Source organism: Heptranchias perlo, chromosome 6 (assembly GCF_035084215.1).
Source record: "Heptranchias perlo isolate sHepPer1 chromosome 6, sHepPer1.hap1, whole genome shotgun sequence".
NCBI classification, from domain to species: Eukaryota; Metazoa; Chordata; class Chondrichthyes; order Hexanchiformes; family Hexanchidae; genus Heptranchias; species Heptranchias perlo.
Window position 1 is genome coordinate 57,484,111 of NC_090330.1, and position 21,869 is coordinate 57,505,979.

A 21,869-nucleotide genomic window follows, 5' to 3' on the forward strand; every position below is an offset into this window, starting at 1 on the left:
CATGATCTTATCAAATGGCAGAGGAGGCTCGAGGGGCGGAATGGTCTACCTCTGCTCTTAATTCGTATGTTCGTATGATTCTATTCCAGCATCCATAGCATAAGTGAGAGTTCTCTATTAAAACAAAAGGCCTTGTAGTTTTTCCTTTAGCTGCAAGTTGGAAGAGTCAAGCCCTGCAAACCTCAGGACACTGCTGGAGTTTCACCAGATAAAATTGTACATCTTTCCTGCATAGAGCATGAGTAAAGTTCTGCTTCTCCGGTCAGGACTATCCTACCTGTTAAGACATTTGCTCACTACTCATGACAATGAGGCACATGTAGCTACCTAAGTCTTTGTGGAGTAGATCATTGAGATGTTGAAACCAAGATCCAGATAGTTCATCACACCAGGGGAAGTCTTGTGGTACAGCCTGGCGAAGATATCCCAGATCATTGTATGTGCCATATCCTTGACGATCCCTTTGACCTATTTCTCTCCTTTATGGCTGTCAGCCTTGGCTCAGTGGTAGCACTCTTGCCCCTGAGTTTAGAAGGTTGTGAGTTCAAATCCCACTCCAGGGACTTGAGCACATAATGGAGGCTAATACTTGAGTGATGCTGGCTTTCAGATTAGATGTTAAACTGAGGCCCCATCTCAGGTGGATGTAAAAGATCCTATGGGACTATATTGAAGAAGAGTGGAGAAGTTCTCCCTGCTGTCCTGGCCAATATTTATCACTGAAACAGATTATCTGTTCATTGTGGGAAATTGACTGCAGCATTTCCTATATTACAGCAGTGACTACACTCCAAAGTACCTCATTGGCTGTAAAAGCACTTTAGGACCGCATAAGATCATGAAAGGCACTATATAAATGCAAGTTCTTTCTTTCATCTCAATTAATGACAAAGCTATTTATGACCACTTTGTTGCCTTCCTTCAACTCACGCCCTCTCTTCAGTTATGCAAAGCCATAATTCCACACTTGGGGGTGCCTTATTGTGACAAAAATTGTTTTTTTTGGGCTAGATTTGACTTGGTGGCTGCCCCTTTAATTTCAGTTGAAATGAAGTACCATCACTGGCTGGAAGATGTAATTGCAGCATATCTGTGCGCTGGAGGCGGGAGGTGCACCCGAGATCCCGGGATTTATTTTAACGCCACTTCACGTTAGTGGCCAGCAGGGAAATTAACCTACACAAATGAAGCGCCAAACAAGGGCAGCAGCGCCAAATACCATCGCAACGGCGGCAGCAAACGCCACCAATAGCTGACAGGATCTTCCTTAGTTAAAACGTCTGGTATTAGAAACAGAAACAATAACTTATGACGAAGGATAGGGAAAACAGGGCTTTTATTAACATTGGTCATAAACGTTGGTCAATTAGTGTGGGTTCTTGCAACTTTCAATCCTAGTAAAACAGAAGGAAGTTACTCCTCGACGAGAAAGATAACCTAAGGGTAAGTGTAAGTGTATTTGAGATTTTACAAACATTAGCCGTGTTAGGACACTCCGTTATGGTGATTGATGTAGCTCAGAGCCAAAATGCACAATTAGCATTCATTCCACTGGCAGGACGCATATGTGAACGTCGGCTGAGGCCAGGATCAGGATGCTCCTTACATTTGGCTACCAACATTCACAGTCTGGAGTGGCATAAAGAATGGGCACCTTAGAAACATTAATTATATTAAAGTTTTGGTTTTTATTTGGTAATGAATTAATATTGCACAGTAAATAAGTGACCGATTTGATTTGACATTCGTATACAAACTTATATTAAGTACCAGAAAAACTGCTAGATAAAAAATATTGGATAGATTTGAGTGATGATCAAGGAATAAAAGAAAGAACTTGCATTTATATAGCGCAATTCGCTCCCTCAGGACGTCCCAATGTGCTTTACAGCCAATTAATTATTTTGAAGTGTGTTCGTAAATAAATGCAGTAGCCAATTTTCACACAGCGAAGCCCGGCAAACAGCAATGACATAAATGACCTATTAATCTGTTTTGGGGGTTTCTCAAAGCATATTGTGACATTTCCCTCCTGACTTTTCTACCCTTATTATGTCGAACTGACTGGTCATATTTGATTTCTATGCAGCAGTGTCCCTGAACCTGAAATTCAACAAAATCACTGTGAAATGATGTCATGTCTAAACTTTTCACTAGATGGAGCTTGTGTAACGTTAATAGCAGAATAACAGGTTCAAATACTGCATGGCTGGTGTGTTAGCACCACCAAGTTCTTGGACTAATTCTCACAATAAGTGGAAGGAATGGGAGCAAATAACTGTTAAAATTAAGAAGCTTCCAGTCAAACTTCTATCTAAACATAATCTCTTTACATTAAAAAAAATTAAACTTGTGGTCACTAAGTTTCATAAATACAGAATATTTTGAATAATTTGTTCAGCCTCAGTGGTGGGGCAAAAGTTTGGGGCATTGAGTGACATAATTATGTAAATGCCTCTCACGGACACAAATTCAGAGAGGAAGCTTAACAGTTTTTGGGCCTATTTCTCAAGATGTTCATATGTTAAAGGAGATATCAGGAGGGGTAACCAAGAGCTTGGTCAAAGAGGTGAGTTTTGAGGAGGGTCTTAAAGGATGAGAGGAAGCTGGAGAGACCAGGGGGTTTATAGAGGAAAATCCAGAGCTTGAGGCCGAAGGGGCGGAAAGCATGACAGTCAAGTGTGGGGTGGATGCACAAGAGGCCAGAGTCGGCAATGGAGAGTTCAGACAGGGGTGATGGATGAGTGGGACTTGGTACAGGATAGGATACAGGCTGAAAACTCACAGGTATTGGAAGGTTTTAGAGAGGTGGTGGAGAGTTAGAGCTGGGTGTTGTCAGCATACATGTGGAAGCTGACCCCATTTCTGCAGGTGATTTGCCAAGGGGCAGTATGTAAATTAGGAAGAGGAAAGGGCCAAGGATAGATTATTGGGAAATTCTGGAGGTAATGGGGTAGGGAAAGAGAACCTGCTGTTGGCGATTCTCTGGCTACGATTGGTGTGGAAAGAGTGGAACCAAGCGATGGTGGTCCCACTGAGCGGGACAACGGAGGAGAGGCGTAGTAGGAGAACTAGTGTTAGAGGACGGGTTCTTGTTTACAATTTATTCCTTAAATCAATAACATTCTTAAACATTGACTATCAGGTGTCACGGATTTATTAAGTGTACAGTACATGTATAATAGTATTTAAACATACACTTAAAAGGCAGTACTTACGGCTAAACCTTGCTGGTTTAGTTGGGGGTTCAAACTTGTTACAGTTCTGAACTCAACAGCTTAGGCCTTTACGAATCCAAATACTCATTACCAATGGGCTAAAATACAATTCTGTATAAGGAGAATTTAATTGACTTATCCTTTATCAATAACTTTAGTTTTCCTTACTTAACGAGTTCTTTTTCCGTAGACTGATACCGCTCCATTACTTTGTTATCTTATCGATCGTTTCATTCTTGTGACATACAATTGCTATTTGAGCAAGTGAAATCATTGATTATAAGTATGTCTTTGATTCAGTACCATTTCATATCAGTCAATCACCTCCTTCTAAAGAAACCCCCATTAAAAAGGATGATGTATGCCCAGATGTTTTCCTTTGCACAAAAATCTATTTTTCCTGCACTTGTTGTCAACTGATTAAATATATGATTCAGAATGCAATGGCATGTCTTTTAATTAAGTTTATTGAAGTGACTAAACTGACCATTGCTGTAGGGTCAATCCTGGATCAATAGTCCAGTGGTACTTTAAATTGACTTAAACTTCCCTGCTTAGCAGACAAAGGCTAAAGATTAATATTACTACAATATAAAGAGAAATCAACAGTAGTGTAACATTAACAGACTTCAGGAGAGTTTGATTAATTGTTTCCCAATTCTGTTAAAGGGATTCAGCTGCTTCTCCTTCATCCACTTCCACTCCACTTAACAGTCTGAAACATAACTTACACATTGCTCTGATAAAGAACAAACCTAATTTTTAAAAATTAAGTTGCTAAAAACACATTTTTGGCACAACATATTTAAAAAAAATTAAAATAATCTCAATTTTAAAAATTACATTTCTAACTAGTTATAAAAGAAGAAAATCTGCCCTTTGAAACAAGTTGACTGTAATGCCTGTACATGCAACCTTCTTTAGGAAATGGCATGGAACTGTGATTAAAACAGGAAATGCTGTAATAATACAGCAGAATCATAAGCATCTGCAAAGAGAAAAGACAGGTTAACGTTTCAGGTGTACACCATTTGTGAGAAGGGGAAGAGAAGTGAGTCCCTTAATAACAAAATGGAAGGGGGTGGTAGAGAACAAAAGGCAGATGTCTAGAATCGGATCTAGTGATGGTAAATTATGGATTAATTTATTCTACAACAGGATATTCAGTGGAAAGTGGACCAACTTCAATCCACATAGCAGTGTTGTCCCTAGGATTTTAGTAATATCTCATGATGGGCATTTGAAATTTTCATACTCTAGTCTCTTGACCTGTTAAAAATACGCACAAGTAGAATTACAGATTTTGACCCTCCATGCCAGAATTGTGTTTGGAGAGAGCATTTTGAGCTATATAACCCTAGTATGTAATACCAGTGATTGAAGGTCTGCTGCTGATGATATTGGTGGGAACAATTTGAAGGATATTCTTATGCTCCTCTTGTGATAAATTAAGAGTATCTTGCAACATTAAAGTGTACTGATTTAAATGCAACTTTTTTCCCTATAGCGTAATTTTTTAAAATATTTGTTCATGGGATGTGGGCATCGCTGACGAGGCCAGCATTTATTGCCCATCCCTAATTGCCCTTGAGAAGGTGGTGGTGAGCCGCTGCAGTCCGTGTGGTGAAGGTTCTCCCACAGTGCTGTTAGGAAGGGAGTTCAAGGATTTTGACCTAGCGACGAGGAAGGAACGGCGATATATTTCCAAGTCGGGATGGTGTGTGACTTGGAGGGGAACGTGCAGGTGGTGTTGTTCCCATGTGCCTGCTGCTGTTGTCCTTCTAGGTGGTAGAGGTCGCGGGTTGGGAGGTACTATTGAAGAAACCTTGGTGAGTTGCTGCAGTGCATCCTTTGGATGGTACACACTGCAGACACAGTGTGTCGGTGGTGAAGGGAGTGAATGTTTAGGGTTGTGGATGGGGTGCCAATCAAGCGGGCTGCTTTGTCCTGGATGGTGTCGAGCTTCTTGAGTGTTGTTGGAGCTGCACTCATCCAGGCAAGTGGAGAGTATTCCATCACACTCCTGACTTGTGCCTTGTAGATGGTGGAAAGGCTTTGGGGAGTCAGGAGGTGAGTCACTCGCCGCAGAATACCCAGCCTCTGACCTGCTCTTGTAGCCACAGTATTTATATGGCTGGTCCAGTTAAGTTTCTGGTCAACGGTGACCCCCAGGATGTTGATGGTGCGGGATTTGGTAATGCCTTTGAATGTCAAGGGGAGGTGGTTAGACTCTCTCTTGTTGGAGATGGTCATTGCCTGGCACTTGTCTGACGCGAATGTTACTTGCCACTTATGAGCCCAAGCCTGGATGTTGTCCAGGTCTTGCTGCATGTGGGCTCGGACTGCTTCATTATCTGAGGGGTTGCGAATGGAACTGAACACTGTGCAATCATCAGTGAACATCCCCATTTCTGACCTTATAATGGAGGGAAGATCATTGATGAAGCAGCTGAAGATGGTTGGGCCGAGGACACTGCCCTGAGGAACTCCTGCAGCAATGTCCTGGGGCTAAGATGATTGGCCTCCAACAACCACTACCATCTTCCTTTGTGCAAGGTATGACTCCAGCCACTGGAGTGTTTTCCCCCTGATTCCCACTGACTTCAATTTTACTAGGGCTCCTTGGTGCCACACACGGTCAAATGCTGCCTTGATGTCAAGGACAGTCACTCTCATCTCACCTCTGGAATTCAGCTCTTTTGTTCATGTTTGGACCAAGGCTGTAATGACATCTGGTACCAATATGGTAAATAACACTGCGTAAGAGTTTCTATAGCGACAGAAAAAGGTAACTTGGAGTTCTCTGTACAATCTTGATTGCCACACCTCAAAAAAATTTAAGAGAGGATGCGGAGAAGAGCAACAAGAATGTTCCTAAATGTAAAGCGATGAGCTACAATGAAAATGGAAACGCTTGAGCTCTACAGTTCTCAAATTAGTTAAGGGGAGTTTCATCAAGCTTTGTAAAGGATTAAATGGTATAGATAATTTGACCCCAGAATATGGGTCATGTGGAGCATTAACACCAGCAGGGACCAGTTGGGCCAAATGGCCTGTTTCTGTGCTGTAGACTCTATGTAATATTACTTCAAGATGAGTGACACAGGACAAGAAATTATGTTTAAATTAGTGAAAAGGAAATTCAGAACTCATCTTAGTGAAAATTACTTAATCATCAGGGAAATAGCATTTGGAACAGTCTACCAGCTAAGGCACTAGAGTCAAAGACATTAGAAGAGTTCAAAATGAAATTGGATACCAGACTACGTGTACTTTCCAGCAGTGACCATTGGCTAGTCATCAGGAGAGACACTGAAACCAATTGTAGCAATGCTACTGGAACCCTTGTTAAGATCTGCGATCTTAACGCAGACTAGATAATCAATCTGGAACCTTCCTGGTCTATATGGTTTAGTACCACACCACATGGTGCAATACCCACAAAGTCATCCAGGAAGATGTTACCCATAATTTTTTATTACCAAAAAGGATAATGAAAGGGTTAAATATAACTACTATGAAAGGATTAGTATTTCAGTGCTCTGTGTTCAATACCTGATACTATATTTCTTCATTATCTAGACGAACTGCTGCAATGGAGGAAGTAATAAAAGGGTTGGAGAAGAGTGGTGGATTACGGTATGCTTCTTTGTTCTATATTCTTTGTACATTGAAGACAAAAAAAAAGGACGTCATGACAATGGTTGTGATCTTAATGAGTCAAATTGTTATTTGAGTGCAGCCCTTAAAAAGAAACTATACAACATTAAACCATCTGCCTATATTGTTTAATTATTCATAACCATGAAAACACATGGTATGTGACTATGCAAAACTGGTTCTGACAGCTATAAAACCACTAAACAGTCACTTTTAAAACACTTAAATAAAGATTTGGGGAAGGAAGAGAGAGGAATAAACATATAAATAAACCATAAGCAAATACTGCAACTCCACCTTGGGAGGGGGGAGCAAAAATTAATATTTTAATTAAATAACTGGGATATGAATACAAACATAACTCAGCTATATCTTTCAGTATCAGTAAGGTGGGTAATATATTTACTGTATGTCTATCATTTGATGATTTGTTACATGATAGTGATGGGCATGGTTAAATTTAGCCTGTAGCCTGACCACAGTAAATATCAGAAATGGGACTCCAGTTCCCAGACCACAGGGTCAAAATTCCATAGTTGTTTTCCTGGAGATTACAGGGTCAGGGGGAGGGCACCTAATTAGTGTAGCGTAGGTTGGCACACTACAGGAACATCTCCAGCACCTGCCTGCTCCATTTAGCCGGAAACTCCGGTGCCTGCCCACCACTGGGAGGGATTAACACTTATTGTATTTTGGTGGTACATAGTTTTAGGTTTAAACTATGAACTCTCAAAATGCAATAAGGTGTAAGTTTGGGAAAAAACAAATTAAGCATATAACTGACTGAAACTCCCTTAATTTGTATTTAGATTTGCAGAACCTCAATAATGTAGTCTTTAGAAGTACAGATCTAAACATATAAAAAATGAAAATGTTAGGTTATTTGAAAATTAATGGTAGTACACATATTGAAATGAAGTGTTCCTGATTTCTCGGGTTTGCATACCTGATTTTCAAGTTTGCACATTGGGAGATTTGGTGGTTAAAATGGCCCTGGCTGCATTCTCCCACATGTGCAGGTACGGTAGCATAGTGGTTATGTTACTGGGCTAGCAATCCAGAGGCCTGGACTAAAATCCAAAGTCATGAGTTCAAATCCCGCCACGGCAGCTGGCGAATTTAAATTCAATTAATTAATTAAATTCAATTAATTAAATAAAAATCTGGAATTAAAATACTAGTATCAGTAATGATGGCCATGAAACTACCGGATTGTTGTAAAAACCCATCTGGTTCACTAATGTCCTTTAGGGAAGGAAGCCTGCCGCCCTTACCCGGTCTGGCCGATATGTGACTCCAGACGCACAGCAATGTGGTTAATTCTTAATTGCCCTCTGAAATGGCCTAGCAAGCCACTCAGTTGTAAAATCTCGCTACGAAAAGTCATAATAAGAATAAAACCGGATGGACCACCCGGCATCGGACCACGAGGCAACGGACACGACAACGGCAAAACACCAAGCCCAGTCGACCCTGCAAGGTCCTCCTTACTAACATCTGGGGACTTGTGCCAAAATTGGGAGAGCTGTCCCACAGACTAGTCAAGCAACAGCCTGACATAGCCATACTTACAGAATCATATCTTTCAGCCAACGTCCCAGACTCTTCCATCACCATCCTTGGGTATGTCCTGTCCCACCGGCAGGACAGACCCACCAGAGGTGGCGGTACAGTGATATACAGTCAGGAGGGAGTGGCCCTGGGAGTCCTCAACATTGACTCTGGACCCCATGAAATCTCATGGCATCAGGTCAAACATGGGCAAGGAAACCTCCTGCTGATTACCACCAACCGTCCTCCCTCAGCTGATGAATCAGTCCTCCTCCATGTTGAGCACCACTTGGAGGAAGCACTGAGGGTAGCAAGGGCACAAAATGTACTACTGGGTGGGGGACTTCAATGTCCATCACCAAGAGTGGCTCGGTAGCACCACTACTGGCCGAGTCCTGAAGGACATAACTGCTAGACTGGGCCTGCGGCAGGTGGTGAGCGAACCAACACGAGGGAAAAACTTACTTGACCTCGTCCTCACCAATCTCCCTGTCGCAAATGCATCTGTCCATGACAGTATTGGTAGGAGTGACCACCGCACAGTCCTCGTGGAGATGAAATCCCGTCTTGGCACTGAGGACACCATCCAACGTGTTGTGTGGCACTACCACCGTGCTAAATGGGATAGATTCAGAACGGATCTAGCAGCTCAAAACTGGGCATCCATGAGGCGCTGTGGGCCATCAGCAGCAGCAGAATTGTATTCCAGCACAATCTGTAACCTCATGGCCCGGCATATTCCTCACTCTACCATTACCAACAAGCCAGGGGATCAACCCTGGTTCAATGAGGAGTGTAGAAGAGCATGCCAGGAGCAGCACCAGGCGTACCTAAAAATGAGGTGCCAACCTGGTGAAGCTACAACTCAGGACTACATGCATGCTAAACAGCAGAAGCAACATGCTATAGACAGAGCTAAGCAATTCCACAACCAACGGATCAGATCAAAGCTCTGCAGTCCTGCCACATCCAGTCGTGAATGGTGGTGGACAATTAAACAACTAACGGGAGGAGGAGGCTCTGCAAACATCCCCATCACTCAATGATGGCGGAGTCCAGCACGTGAGTGCAAAAGACAAGACTGAAGCGTTTGCAACCATCTTCAGCCAGAAGTGCCGAGTGGATGATCCATCTCAGCCTCCTCCCGATATCCCCACCATCACGGAAGCCAGTCTTCGGCCAATTCGATTCACTCCACGTGATATCAAGAAACGGCTGAGTGCACTGGATACAGCAAAGGCTATGGGCCCCGACAACATCCCAGCTGTAGTGCTGAAGACTTGTGCTCCAGAACGAGCTGCGCCTCTAGCCAAGCTGTTCCAGTACAGCTACAACACTGGCATCTACCCGACAATGTGGAAAATTGCCCAGGTATGTCCTGTCCACAAAAAGCAGGACAAATCCAATCCGGCCAATTACCGCCCCATCAGTCTACTCTCAATCATCAGCAAAGTGATGGAAGGTGTCGTCGACAGTGCTATCAAGCGGCACTTACTCACCAATAACCTGCTCACCGATGCTCAGTTTGGGTTCCGCCAGGACCACTCGGCTCCAGACCTCATTACAGCCTTGGTCCAAACATGGACAAAAGAGCTGAATTCCAGAGGTGAGGTGAGAGTGACTGCCCTTGACATCAAGGCAGCATTTGACCGAGTGTGGCACCAAGGAGCCCGAGTAAAATTGAAGTCAATGGGAATCAAGGGGAAAACTCTCCAGTGGCTGGAGTCATACCTAGCACAAAGGAAGATGGTAGTGGTTGTTGCAGGCCAATCATCTCAGCCCCAGGGCATTGCTGCAGGAGTTCCTCAGGGCAGTGTCCTAGGCCCAACCATCTTCAGCTGCTTCATCAATGACCTTCCCTCCATCATAAGGTCAGAAATGGGGATGTTCGCTGATGACTGCACAGTTTTCAGTTCCATTCGCAACCCCTCAGATAATGAAGCAGTCCGAGCCTGCATGCAGCAAGACCTGGACAACATCCAGGCTTGGGCTCATAAGTGGCAAGTAACATTCGCGCCAGACAAGTGCCAGGCAATGACCATCTCCAACAAGAGAGAGTCTAACCACCTCCCCTTGACATTCAACGGCATTACCATCGCCGAATCCCCCACCATCAACATCCTGGGAGTCACCATTGACCAAAAACTTAACTGGACCAGCCATATAAATACTGTGGCTACGAGAGCAGATCAGAGGCTGGGTATTCTGCGGCGAGTGACTCACCTCCTGACTCCCCAAAGCCTTTCCACCATCTACAAGGCACAAGTCAGGAGTGTGATGGAATACTCTCCACTTGCCTGGATGAGTGCAGCTCCAACAACACTCAAGAAGCTCGACACCATCCAAGATAAAGCAGCCCGCTTGATTGGCACCCCATCCACCACCCTAAACATTCACTCCCTTCACCACCGGCGCACTGTGGCTGCAGTGTGCACCATCCACAGGATGCACTGCAGCAACTCGCCAAGGCTTCTTCGACAGCACCTCCCAACCCGCGACCTCTACCACCTAGAAGAACAAGAGCAGCAGGCGCATGGGAACAACACCACCTGCACGTTCCCCTCCAAGTCACACACCATCCCGACTTGGAAATATATCGCCGTTCAAAATCGCTGGGTCAAAATCCTGGAACTCCCTTCCTAACAGCACTGTGGGAGAACTGTCACCACACGGACTGCAGCGGTTCAAGAAGGCGGCTCACCACCACCTTCTCGAGGGCAATTAGGGATGGGCAATAAATGCCGGCCTCGCCAGCGACGCCTACATCCCGTGAACGAATAAAAAAAAACAGTCGAGGGAGCTTGTAGGAGAGCACATGATGGTGCTATCCTGAGAGACAGCATTATCATGCATGTACACCCCTGCCAGACCACAGTACTATAAGCATCTGAGGGAGACTCCACATTGGTTGTGTGATGACTTTATTGATATGGAATAAGTAAAGTAAACACAATCACTTTAGCAATAGTACAGAGGAATAAGCAAAACGGTATTATCCGCTCCTCTGCATAGAGACACAACCCTGCCTCTTCTTGATGTTCTTCCTTCAATTCTCTGCAAGTCCTGTCTTTCTCCCAGTTTATACCTTGTCTCCCTTCCTGCCTTGTGCACTATCACCTGCTTCCTACTTTTACGTCAATTGCATCCAATCCACTTAATTAATATGCAAACTCGCCTAAGGATTGTGTGAAGATCGTAATCTCACCAGCTGCCCCTGATTTCCCCTTGATCAATATCAACAGCCTTCATGCTGTGATCAAATGGCCCTCTTATCAATAGCTCACACAAATGTGGTCAAACAATTTCAGCTTACTGTGGTAGTCACTCCAGTATTACCCAAAACTTATTCACCCCATGTTTGAATTCTTCCATTACCACCCTGCTTGCTTTAAGCTAATACTTTAAAATATAATTTTACCATCACCACCCTGCTTGCTTACAGTACTGGGCACGGCCCGGGTTCGTAACTGATTAGCAGGAAAGCAGGCTGAATGGTACCAATCACATTGAAGACAGCCCTTTCCACTTTGATGTGTAACTCATCTATGGTGGCAGTCACAGCATGCCATGCTGGAAGCTATGACTGTCCTTAGATCTTCCGTTTGGGAGCCATTGCTGCAGATTGTTCTGGAGCTGCCACCTGCATGGCAAGTGCCACAGATGTGGGGAGTGGGCCCCTCCCAACTGAGCTAACTTCTACACCACACTGGGATACCCTATCCACTGCCTGTACAAATGTTTGATGCTTTGCAAGATCTTCTTTTAAATGAGAAGCAAAAACAGAAAATGCTGGAAACACTCAGCAGGTCAGGCAGCATCTGTGGCGAGAGAAACAGAGTTAACATTTCAGGACAATGACCTTTCGTCAGTTCTTATGAAAGTTCTCATCGACCTGAAACATTAACTGTGTTTCTCTTCTTTTAAAATGATGGATTATTAGATCTGGGTTCCCAGGCTCCTCAGCCAAGGGCACCAGTTTCCTGTTCCTCCAGCTAGTGACCAGTGCCTCCTCACCTTCCACCTCAGCCCCTCCTGGCCACTTGTGCTCTGTGTGTCACCATGTGAAATCTCTTATCTCATTAACTAACCCTTCTGGATGGGTACTTCTGGGCTGGTACTTGTAAGGGAGAGATGCAGTGATGAAATAGGTGAGCAGGGGCTGGGTGATGCTGATGTAGAGGGGTCTCTTTTAAAAAAAAAACAAAATATTATTTGAATGGAGAAACTCTACAAAATGCTGCAGTATAGAGGGATCTGGGTGTCCTCATACATGACACACAAAAAGTCAATATACAGGTGCAGCAGGTAATCTGGAAGGCAAACAGAATATTGGCCTTTATTTCTAGGGGGATGGAGTATAAAAGCAGGGAAGTCATGCTACAACTGTACAGGGTGCTGGTGAGACCACACCTGGAGTACTGCGTACAGTTCTGGTGCCTGTATTTAAGGAAGGACATACTTGCATTGGAGGCAGTTCAGAGAAGGTTCACTAGGTTGATTCCAGGTATGGAAAGATTGAACAGGTTGGGTCTATACTCATTGGAGTTTAGAAGAATGAGAGGAGATCTTATTAAAACATACAAGATTCTGAGGGGACTCGATAGGGTAGATGCTGAGAGAATGTTACCCTTCGTGAGGGAATCTAAAACTAGGGGGCATAGCCTCAGAATAAGGGGTCGCCCGTTTAAGACGGAAGTGAGGAGGAATTTCTTCTCCCAGAGGGTTGTGAATCTTTGGAATTCTTTATCCCAAAAAGCTGTGAAGGCTGAGTCATTGAATACATTCAAGGCTGAGTTAGACAAATTTTTGATCAGCAAGGGAGTCAAAGGATATGGGGAAAAGGCGGGAAAGTGGAGTTGAGGTAAAAATCAGATCAGCCATGATCTCATTAAATGGTGGAGCAGGCTCGAGGGGCCACATGGCCTACTCCTGCTCCTATCTCTTATGGTCTTTTGGTCTTATAGGTTCCTGTTGGTGTGGCATATCTAGGAGGGCAGAAAAATAAGAGAAGTTAGCAGGGGTAGATGTGCTGCACAATGGACATTTCACTTTAGTAAGAAGTTATGAGCTTAAGCATTCACAATGTTTTGTGATGACTGGTTGCATTTGAGCAGCAGGAACTGAAGGGACACGATACAAGGAGTTTCCTGACCCACCTACAACTGCTGTCTCCCATTGCTTCCCCGAATGCCTGCCCACAAGCTCTAGGGCTTCCTACTCATAAGGAGTAAGAGGCTGGAGGCTAGAGGTTTCTCCACCAGTGGCAGTTTCTTCTCTTTGGTTATGTGCTGTTTTCTCCTTTCAGAAGAAAGTACATGGTGTGAAAGCCTTCTGTTTGCCATCATATGGCATACAACCAAATGGGAGTAAGCATTCCCTATTCTAGTGACAACAGATGCAGAAGATGAGCAAGTGCATAGATGTTTGTTTCACTGTTTCCTTGCATGTTAGGCTGTGAGTGAAGAAACACTTGCTGAGGAAGGAAGGGGATGTGAACTGTCTCATGGCCCCTCATGGATAATTTGGGGAATTAGTACATGGTGTTCAAGATAGGGAGGGCAAGATGGGAATGTAAAACATGCTTATAACTTTGCATTGGTTCACGTTATGAATTTCTGCCATTACAGGGAGTTACTGGAGGTGGCAGTCACTGCCACGGTCGTCACCTTCCCATTGGGTCTAGACCATGCTCTTTGGAAACAGTCTCTCATTTGTGCCAAAAAACTGGGTTCTATTTTGCTGGATTTCAACAATGACACTTCATCCGAAGAGTCTGCAAATTTGGGGGCTTCGTGCCCTAAGGACCCATTAGCCTCAGTCATTGTAATACTCCAAATTGTTCCCAACAGAATATTGCTGCCTGGGTCCTTTAAACTGCTGCAGCTATTTAAATGCTGCAGTAGCACTGGATTGCTCTCCCCTCATGAGCTGAGCTCTCAGTAACGGGCGCAAGCAGCGCTGGGAGTCCGCCCACATATTAAAATAAGGTTGACCCAGGGAAATAGGGAGGGGTCACAAGGGTAGGAGGAAATGCAGTTCTGGGTTATAAGCCAGCCTTGTTGGAAAATCTAGCCCATGGTATCATTTGGGTAATTCCACAGGAGCATGGTAAAAACTACAATTCCCATAACACAAATTTTTCGCATAGATAATTTGTCACAGGAGCTAAAAATCCCCAGTAGAGTCGTCCAAATGGTCAATTTTGCTAATACCTGGGTTCCTGCTGTAGGCAGGTATCAGGTGAGAGTTAATGTAAATAACCTTTGCAGGCAGCAGTCAACAAAAGATGTTCTAGCACAGGGACCAAAACAGCTGATGTACCCAACTTCAGAAAAAACACTGCTAACTGTGTACCAAACTTACTGTAATATTTACTGACTTGGGCAAATCCAGATCAGGCCCAAGACAATCTGAAGTACCGACTTCCTTCCATTAGAATCAATAGAGTCATTATGGGATGCACATAATCTGTCTCTAACATATGTCACCAAATATCACCAGAACTGCTCAGGAGGAGATTAGAGACCTGTTAGGCAGGTTTCCAGGAGGCTGAAAATATGCAATTAAAGTGAACACAAGAACATTAGATAATTTTTGTTTAAATGAAAAAGATAAAATTACTTTGTGAAGAAAATGCTTCCTCTAATCTTTCCTTCTCCTTTGCTTAAGAGCATTATTTAAATTCCACTTTATTTTTTTTTTAAAGTATATTTTCTTGCTTTTGGTTGAAATATCAGAGATTCCTCGTGTGAAGCAGAACTCCAGGAACTAATGCATCAAATTGACGTCATGGTGAACCGTAAAAAAGTAGAATGGGAACAACAGTCACAAAGCCTTGAGACCCGGCTCGAAATGCGTGAGCTAGAACTGACCAACCTACGCACTTGCCTTGATCAGAAACACCATGAGGTAAGACAGCAACTCCTGTGGCATTTGGATACATTTAGCGAGCAAAGGCTGTCCAGGTGGAAATGACCGTTAATTAGCTGTGAGAAATGAAAAGGAACGAATAATTTCCAACCAGCTGTGTGGACTGTCTCAAAGTAATGTTGACTGATGAATGTGACCTCCAAATTTACTGTAAGTACAGGGAGGTTAGACTCAGTAAGAAGGTTGTACTTTCATTAGCAACTGTGATGGTTCAGAGTAGAACGTGAGAATGCAGCAAGTAGTTAGTGCTCATGTAAGTGCAAAACAGAAAGTGCTTTGCAGTTGAGAAGATACGTTTGATAGTAATGGCATGTAAACCTTCCAGAATTATTATTTGACCTAATCTTTAATGTGTTGAAAACAACATTAATCTGCAAACAGATAATCACTACTTGTTAATGCATTTTGGAAGCAATGTCATATTGCATCACAGTAAAATATTTTGTATTTCTGTTAAATTAGACCCACTCGCTGAGTTCCGACTGGAGTGGATATTTAGAATTTTTTTCCACACAGTCCTTACATACTTGAACTAAAATCTGACCAGGAACGTCCATTGTTGAAATGCTTTATAGTTTGTCTCAAAAATAATTACTGTAAAAATGGCCTTGTATTTGTCATTTGGATAGGTTCGAAAAGTAGGTTTTCAAGAGTTCTTTTGTTTGGAGCTACAGGTAACAGCTGAAACCAGATTTGCCACTGTTTACTATGTTCTGAAGCAAGGAGTTATATATTTTAAGACTTGTTAGGTGGTATTTTCCTCACTTGCATGATTACGGTGGAAGTGTAGCAAGGTGGGTCTCCCTACCCTTGACACACTTGGTGCTGACCCCACAGAATTTCCTAGAGTCAGCGCATAGTGGTGTTTGTGACTGTAACTGGGGGGAGGGTGGTGGGGAGCTCGGGCGGAGGTTGGGGAGTGGCACGCAGTTGTAGAATTTAAATGCCTCCAAGTACTTAAAGGGCCAGGCATCTTTGGGGCACTTTTGATTACAACGAAAGGAAAACTTTCTCACAATGGCAGAATGGGCAGCTTGTGGATGGCAGGCACCAACATTTTCAGAGACAGCAATTGAGGTCTTTCAGGAAATGCAGATGAGGAGAGACACCTTATTTGGGGCATGGGAAAGAAGTCCAGCCCAAGGAACTGTCCAGGCACAATGCAGGGAGGTTAGTACCACCTACACGACTCCAGATGGCTATTCAGTACCAGAAGAAAATGAATGATCTGGCCAAGTCAGATGAGATAAGAAAGAATCCACCACACCTTCCAAGAATGCATTGTATTAATCATGATTGCCACTTCCCTCACTGCATTGAAGGGTGTCATTAATGTCCAAGAGGATCCGTGGGGCCCTTTACACCTCTAAACATTATTCTTTTACTCACATCCTGGCTTGCATGTAACCCACTAAAAGCCTCCCATGGTATGTAATTACTTGTTACGTGCACACCCTTTATAGTCTGCCTGCTGGGTTTAACTAAAATTTTTGCATTCTTCTTAAAGGATCTCTCTCATGTTCACTACATGAGCAACCTCAAGATTTAGCTGGTTTGAGATGAAGGTCACTTCAGTCCCAATAGGCTATTACGTAAGAACATATGCTGGTGGGACAGGACATCCCTGGGTATGTCCCTGTCCCACGGCAGGACAGACCTACCAGAGGTGGCAGTACAGTGATATACAGTAGGAGGGAGTGGCCCTGGGAGTCCTCAACATTGACTCTGGACCCCATGAAATCTCATGGCATCGGGTCAAACATGAGCAAGGAAACCTCTTGCTGATTACCACCTACCGCCCTCCCTCAGCTGATGAATCAGTCCTCCTCCATGTTGAGCACCACTTGGAGGAAGCACTGAGGGTAGCAAGGGCACAGAATGTACTCTGGGTGGGGGACTTCAAAGTCCATCACCAAGAGTGGCTCAGTAGCACTACTACTGACCGAGCTGGCCAAGTCCTGAAGGACATAGCTGCCAGACTGGGCCTGCGGCAGGTGGTGAGCAAAGCAACACGAGGGAAAAACCTACTTGACCTCGTCCTCACCAATCTACCTGTCGCAGATGCATCTGTCCATGACGGTATTGGTAGGAGTGACCACTGCACAGTCCTTGTGGAAACAAAATCCCGTCTTCACACTGAGGACACCATCCAACATGTTGTGTGGCACTATCACCGTGCTAAATGAGATAGATTCAGAACAGATCTAGCAGCTCAAAATTGGGCATCCATGAGGCGCTGGGTGCTGTGGACCATCAGTAGCAGCAGAATTGTATTCCAGCACAATCTATAACCTCGTGGCCTGGCATATTCCTCACTCTACCATTACCAACAAGCTAGGGGATCAACCCTGGCTGAATGAGAAGTGTAGAAGAACATGCCAGGAACAGCACCAGGCGGACCTAAAAATGAGGTACCAACCTGGTGAAGCTACAACACAGGACTGCATGCATGCTAAACAGTGGAAGCAACATGCTATAGACAAAGCTAAGCGATTCCACAACCAATGGATCAGATCAAAGCTCTGCAGTCTTGCCACATCCAATCGTGAATGGTGGTGGACAATTAAACAATTAACGGGAGGAAAGGCTCCGTGAACATCCCCATCCTCAATGATGGCAGAGTCCAGCACGTGAGTGCAAAAGACAAGGCTGAAGCGTTTGCAACCATCTTCAGCCAGAAGTGCCGAGTGGATGATCCATCTCGGCCTCCTCCCGATATCCCCACCGTCACAGAAGCCAGTCTTCAGCCAATTCGATTCACTCTACGTGATATCAAGAAATGGCTGAGTGCACTGGATACAGCAAAGGCTTTGGGCCCTGACAACATCCCAGCTGTAGTGCTGAAGACTTGTGCTCCAGAACTAGCCGCGTCTCTAGCCAAGCTGTTCCAGTACAGCTACAACACTGGCATCTACCCGACAATGTGGAAAATTGCCCAGGTATGCCCTGTCCACAAAAAGCAGGACAAATCCAATCCGGCCAATTACAGCCCCATCAGTCTACTCTCAATCATCAGCAAAGTGATGGAAGGTGTCATTGACAGTGCTATCAAGGGCACTTACTCACCATAGAAACATAGAAAATAGGAACAAGAGTAGGCTATTCAGCCCTTTGGGCGTGCTCTGCCATTCAAAATGATTATGGCTGAAGGTCTAACTCAGTACCCTGTTCCCGCTTTTTCACCATATCCCTTGATCCCTTTAGCATTAAGAAATATATCTATCTCCTTCTTGAATATGTTTAATGATTTGGCCTCCACTGCCTTCTGTGGTAGAGAATTCCACAGGTTCACCACCCCGTGAGTGAAGAAATTACTCCTTATCTCGGTTCTAAATGGCATACCCCGTATCCTGAAACTGTGACCCCTGGTTCTGGACTCCCCAGAAATCGGGAACATCCTCCCTGCATCTAGTCTGTCTAGTCCTGTTAGAATTTTATATGTTTCAATGAGATCACCTCTCATTCTTCAAAACTCTAGTGAATATAGGCCTAGTCGACCCAATCTCTCCTCATACGTCAGTCCTGCCATCCCAGGAATCCTGCTCACCAATGCTCAGTTTGGGTTCCGCCAGGACCACTCGGCTCCAGACCTCATTATAGCCTTGCTCGAAACATGGACAAAAGAGCTGAATTCCAGAGGTGAGGTGAGAATGACTGCCCTTGACATCAAGGCAACATTTGACCAAGGAGCCCTAGTAAAATTGAAGTCAATGGGAATCAGGGGGAAAACTCTCCAGTGACTGGGGTCATACCTAGCATAAAGGAAGATGGTATTGGTTGTTGGAGGCCAATCATCTCAGCCCCAGGACATTGCTACAGGAGTTCCTCAAGGCAGTGTCCTAGGCCCAACCATCTTCAGCTGCTTCATCAATGATCTTCCCTCCATCATAAGGTCAGAAATGGGGATGCTCGCTGAAGATTGCACAGTGTTCAGTTCCATATACAACCCCTCAGATAATGAAGCAGTCCGTGTCCGCATGCGGTAAGACCTGGACAACATCCAGGCTTGGGCTGATAAGTGGCAAGTAACATTCACACCAGACAAGTGCCAGACAATGACCATCTCCAACAAGAGAGAGTCTAACCACCTCCCCTTGACATTTAACGGCATTACCATCGCTGAATCCCGCACCGTCAACATCCTGGGGGGTCACCGTTGACCAGAAACTTAACTGGACCAGCCACATAAATAGTGTGGCTACAAGAGCAGGTCAGAGGCTGGGTATTCTGTGGCGAGTGACTCACCTCCTGACTCCCCAAAGCCTTTCCACCATCGACAAGGCACAAGTCAGGAGTGTGATGGAATACTCTCCACTTGCCTGGATGAGTGCAGCTCCAACAACATTCAAGAAGCTCGACACCATCCAGGACAAAGCATCCCGCTTGATTGGCACCCCATTCACCACCCTGAACATTCACTCCCTTCACCACCGGCGCACCGTGGCTGCAGTGTGTGCCATCTTCTTCGACAGCACCTCCCAAACCCGCGACCTCTACCACCTACAAGGACAAGGGCAGCAGGCACATGGGAACAACACCACCTGCACATTCTCCTCCAAGTCACACACCATCCCGACTTGGAAATATATTGCTGTTCCTTCATCGTCGTTGGGTCAAAATCCTGGAACTCCCTACCTAACAGCACTGCGCGAGAACCTTCACCACACGCACTGCAGCAGTTCAAGAAGGCGGCTTATCACCACCTTCTCAAGGAGAATTAGGGATGGCAATAAATGCTGGCCTTGCCAGCGACGCCCACATCCCATGAACGAATAAAAAAAAAATAAGTGCAGGAGTAGGTCATACAGCCCCTCGAGCCTTCTCTGCCATTCAATAAGATTATGGCTAATCTTCGACCTCAACTCAACTTTTCTGCCTGATCGCCCCCCCCATCCCTTGATTCCCTATGTGTCCATAAATCTATCGATCTCAGTCTTAAATATACTCAACGACTGAGCATCCACAGCCCTCTGGGGTAGAGAATTTCGAAGATTCACAACCCTTTGAGTGAAGAAATTTTTCTTCATATCGCTCCTAAGTGGCCGACCCCTTATCTTGAGACCATGACCCCTAGTTCTAGACTCTCCAGCCAGGGGAAACAGCCTCTCAGCATCTACCCTGTCAAGGCCTCTAAGAATTTTATACATTTCAATGAGATCACCTCTCATTCTTCTAAACTCCAGAGAACATACGCCCATTCTACTTAATCTCTCCTTATAGGACAACCCTCTCATTTCAGGAATCAATCTGGTGAACCTTCACTGTACCCTCTCTAAGGCAAGTTTATCCTTAGGTAAGGAGACCAAAACTGTACACAGTACTCCAGGTGTGGTCTCACCAAAGCCCTATGTAATTGCAGCAACACCTCCTTACTCTTGTACTCCAACCCCCTTGCAGTAATGGCTAACATACCATTTGCCTTCCTAATTGCTTGTACTTTCTGTGATTTGTGTAGAGGGACACCCAAATCCCTTTGAATACAAACATTTCTTAGTCTCTCACCTTTTAAAAAAAGTTCTACTTTTCTATTCTTCCTACCAAAGTGGATAATTTCACATTATGCTCCACGATCTCGCCCACTCACTTAACCTGTCTATATCCCCTTGCAGCCTCTTTGTGTCCTCCTCACAGCTTAGGTTTATATCATCAGCAAACTTAAATACATTACACTCAGCCCCTTCATCTAAGTCACTGATATATATTGTAAATAACTGAGGCCCAAGTACTGATCCTTGTGGCACCCCACTAGTTACAACCTGCCAACCCGAAAATGACCCGTTTATTCCTATTCTCTGTTTTCTGTCCATTAACCAATCCTCAATCCATACTAATAAATTACCCCCAATCCCATGAGCCCTAATCTTGTGTGACGCAGTACTTCAGGGACGGGCAGTAAATGCCGGCCTTGCCAGTGACGCCCACATCCTGAGAACGAATAAACAAAAAAATCATATATTGCGTCCAGTACACCTGCCTAGCAATACCCAGTACAATTACTGAGTCATCAGAATTAATGCTGTCATTCATTTTACTACAAAGGGAGTGGAGATAATTTCTCGAATGATTGTATGATCCCGTTATCCAGTAACTAAGCTGAACCTTCACACAGCAAAGATTCCACTGTCTGTAGTTTGCAAAATTGTCCATATCAAGAGCATTTTTCTATGCTGGTGACCCAGTTCCACATTCCACTTTTGTAAGCCAGTTTGAAAACTTTACTGAAATCATTCAGGCATTCTTCTTGTTCTTGTATTCAAGTGGAAAATTTTGAATCTCAAGAAAACAGCAAGGGTTAGCAGATTTGCCAATAAATATAGCATGGCTTATTTGTCCTGGACATCTTGCAATAGAACAACAGTGTGATTTTTTTTTTCCCCTCTGTGACAGGAATGTCTTTGAATGTTAATGGAACATCTTTCATGTTACAGCCACTTATTTGAAGTAAGCAAACAGAGTTTAACAGATCTTGCACCTTGTGAGTTGAGGTATTACCATCTGGATATTGCTGTT

At 44.3% G+C, this 21,869-nt stretch overlaps 1 protein-coding gene across 1 annotated transcript in view; it reads left to right on the top strand.

Annotated features, from left to right (window-relative positions):
• The first annotated feature begins 1,351 nt into the window (after nucleotides 1–1,351).
• The window catches only part of LOC137323191 (deuterosome assembly protein 1-like), a 127,637-nt gene continuing 107,119 nt past the window's right edge, over nucleotides 1,352–21,869 (top strand). The window contains exons 1-3 of the mRNA XM_067986700.1: nucleotides 1,352–1,443; nucleotides 6,801–6,857; nucleotides 15,167–15,338. Coding sequence (XP_067842801.1) covers nucleotides 6,814–6,857; nucleotides 15,167–15,338 — 216 coding nt within the window. The 5' untranslated portion in view covers nucleotides 1,352–1,443; nucleotides 6,801–6,813. The remainder of the gene's footprint in view (nucleotides 1,444–6,800; nucleotides 6,858–15,166; nucleotides 15,339–21,869) is intronic.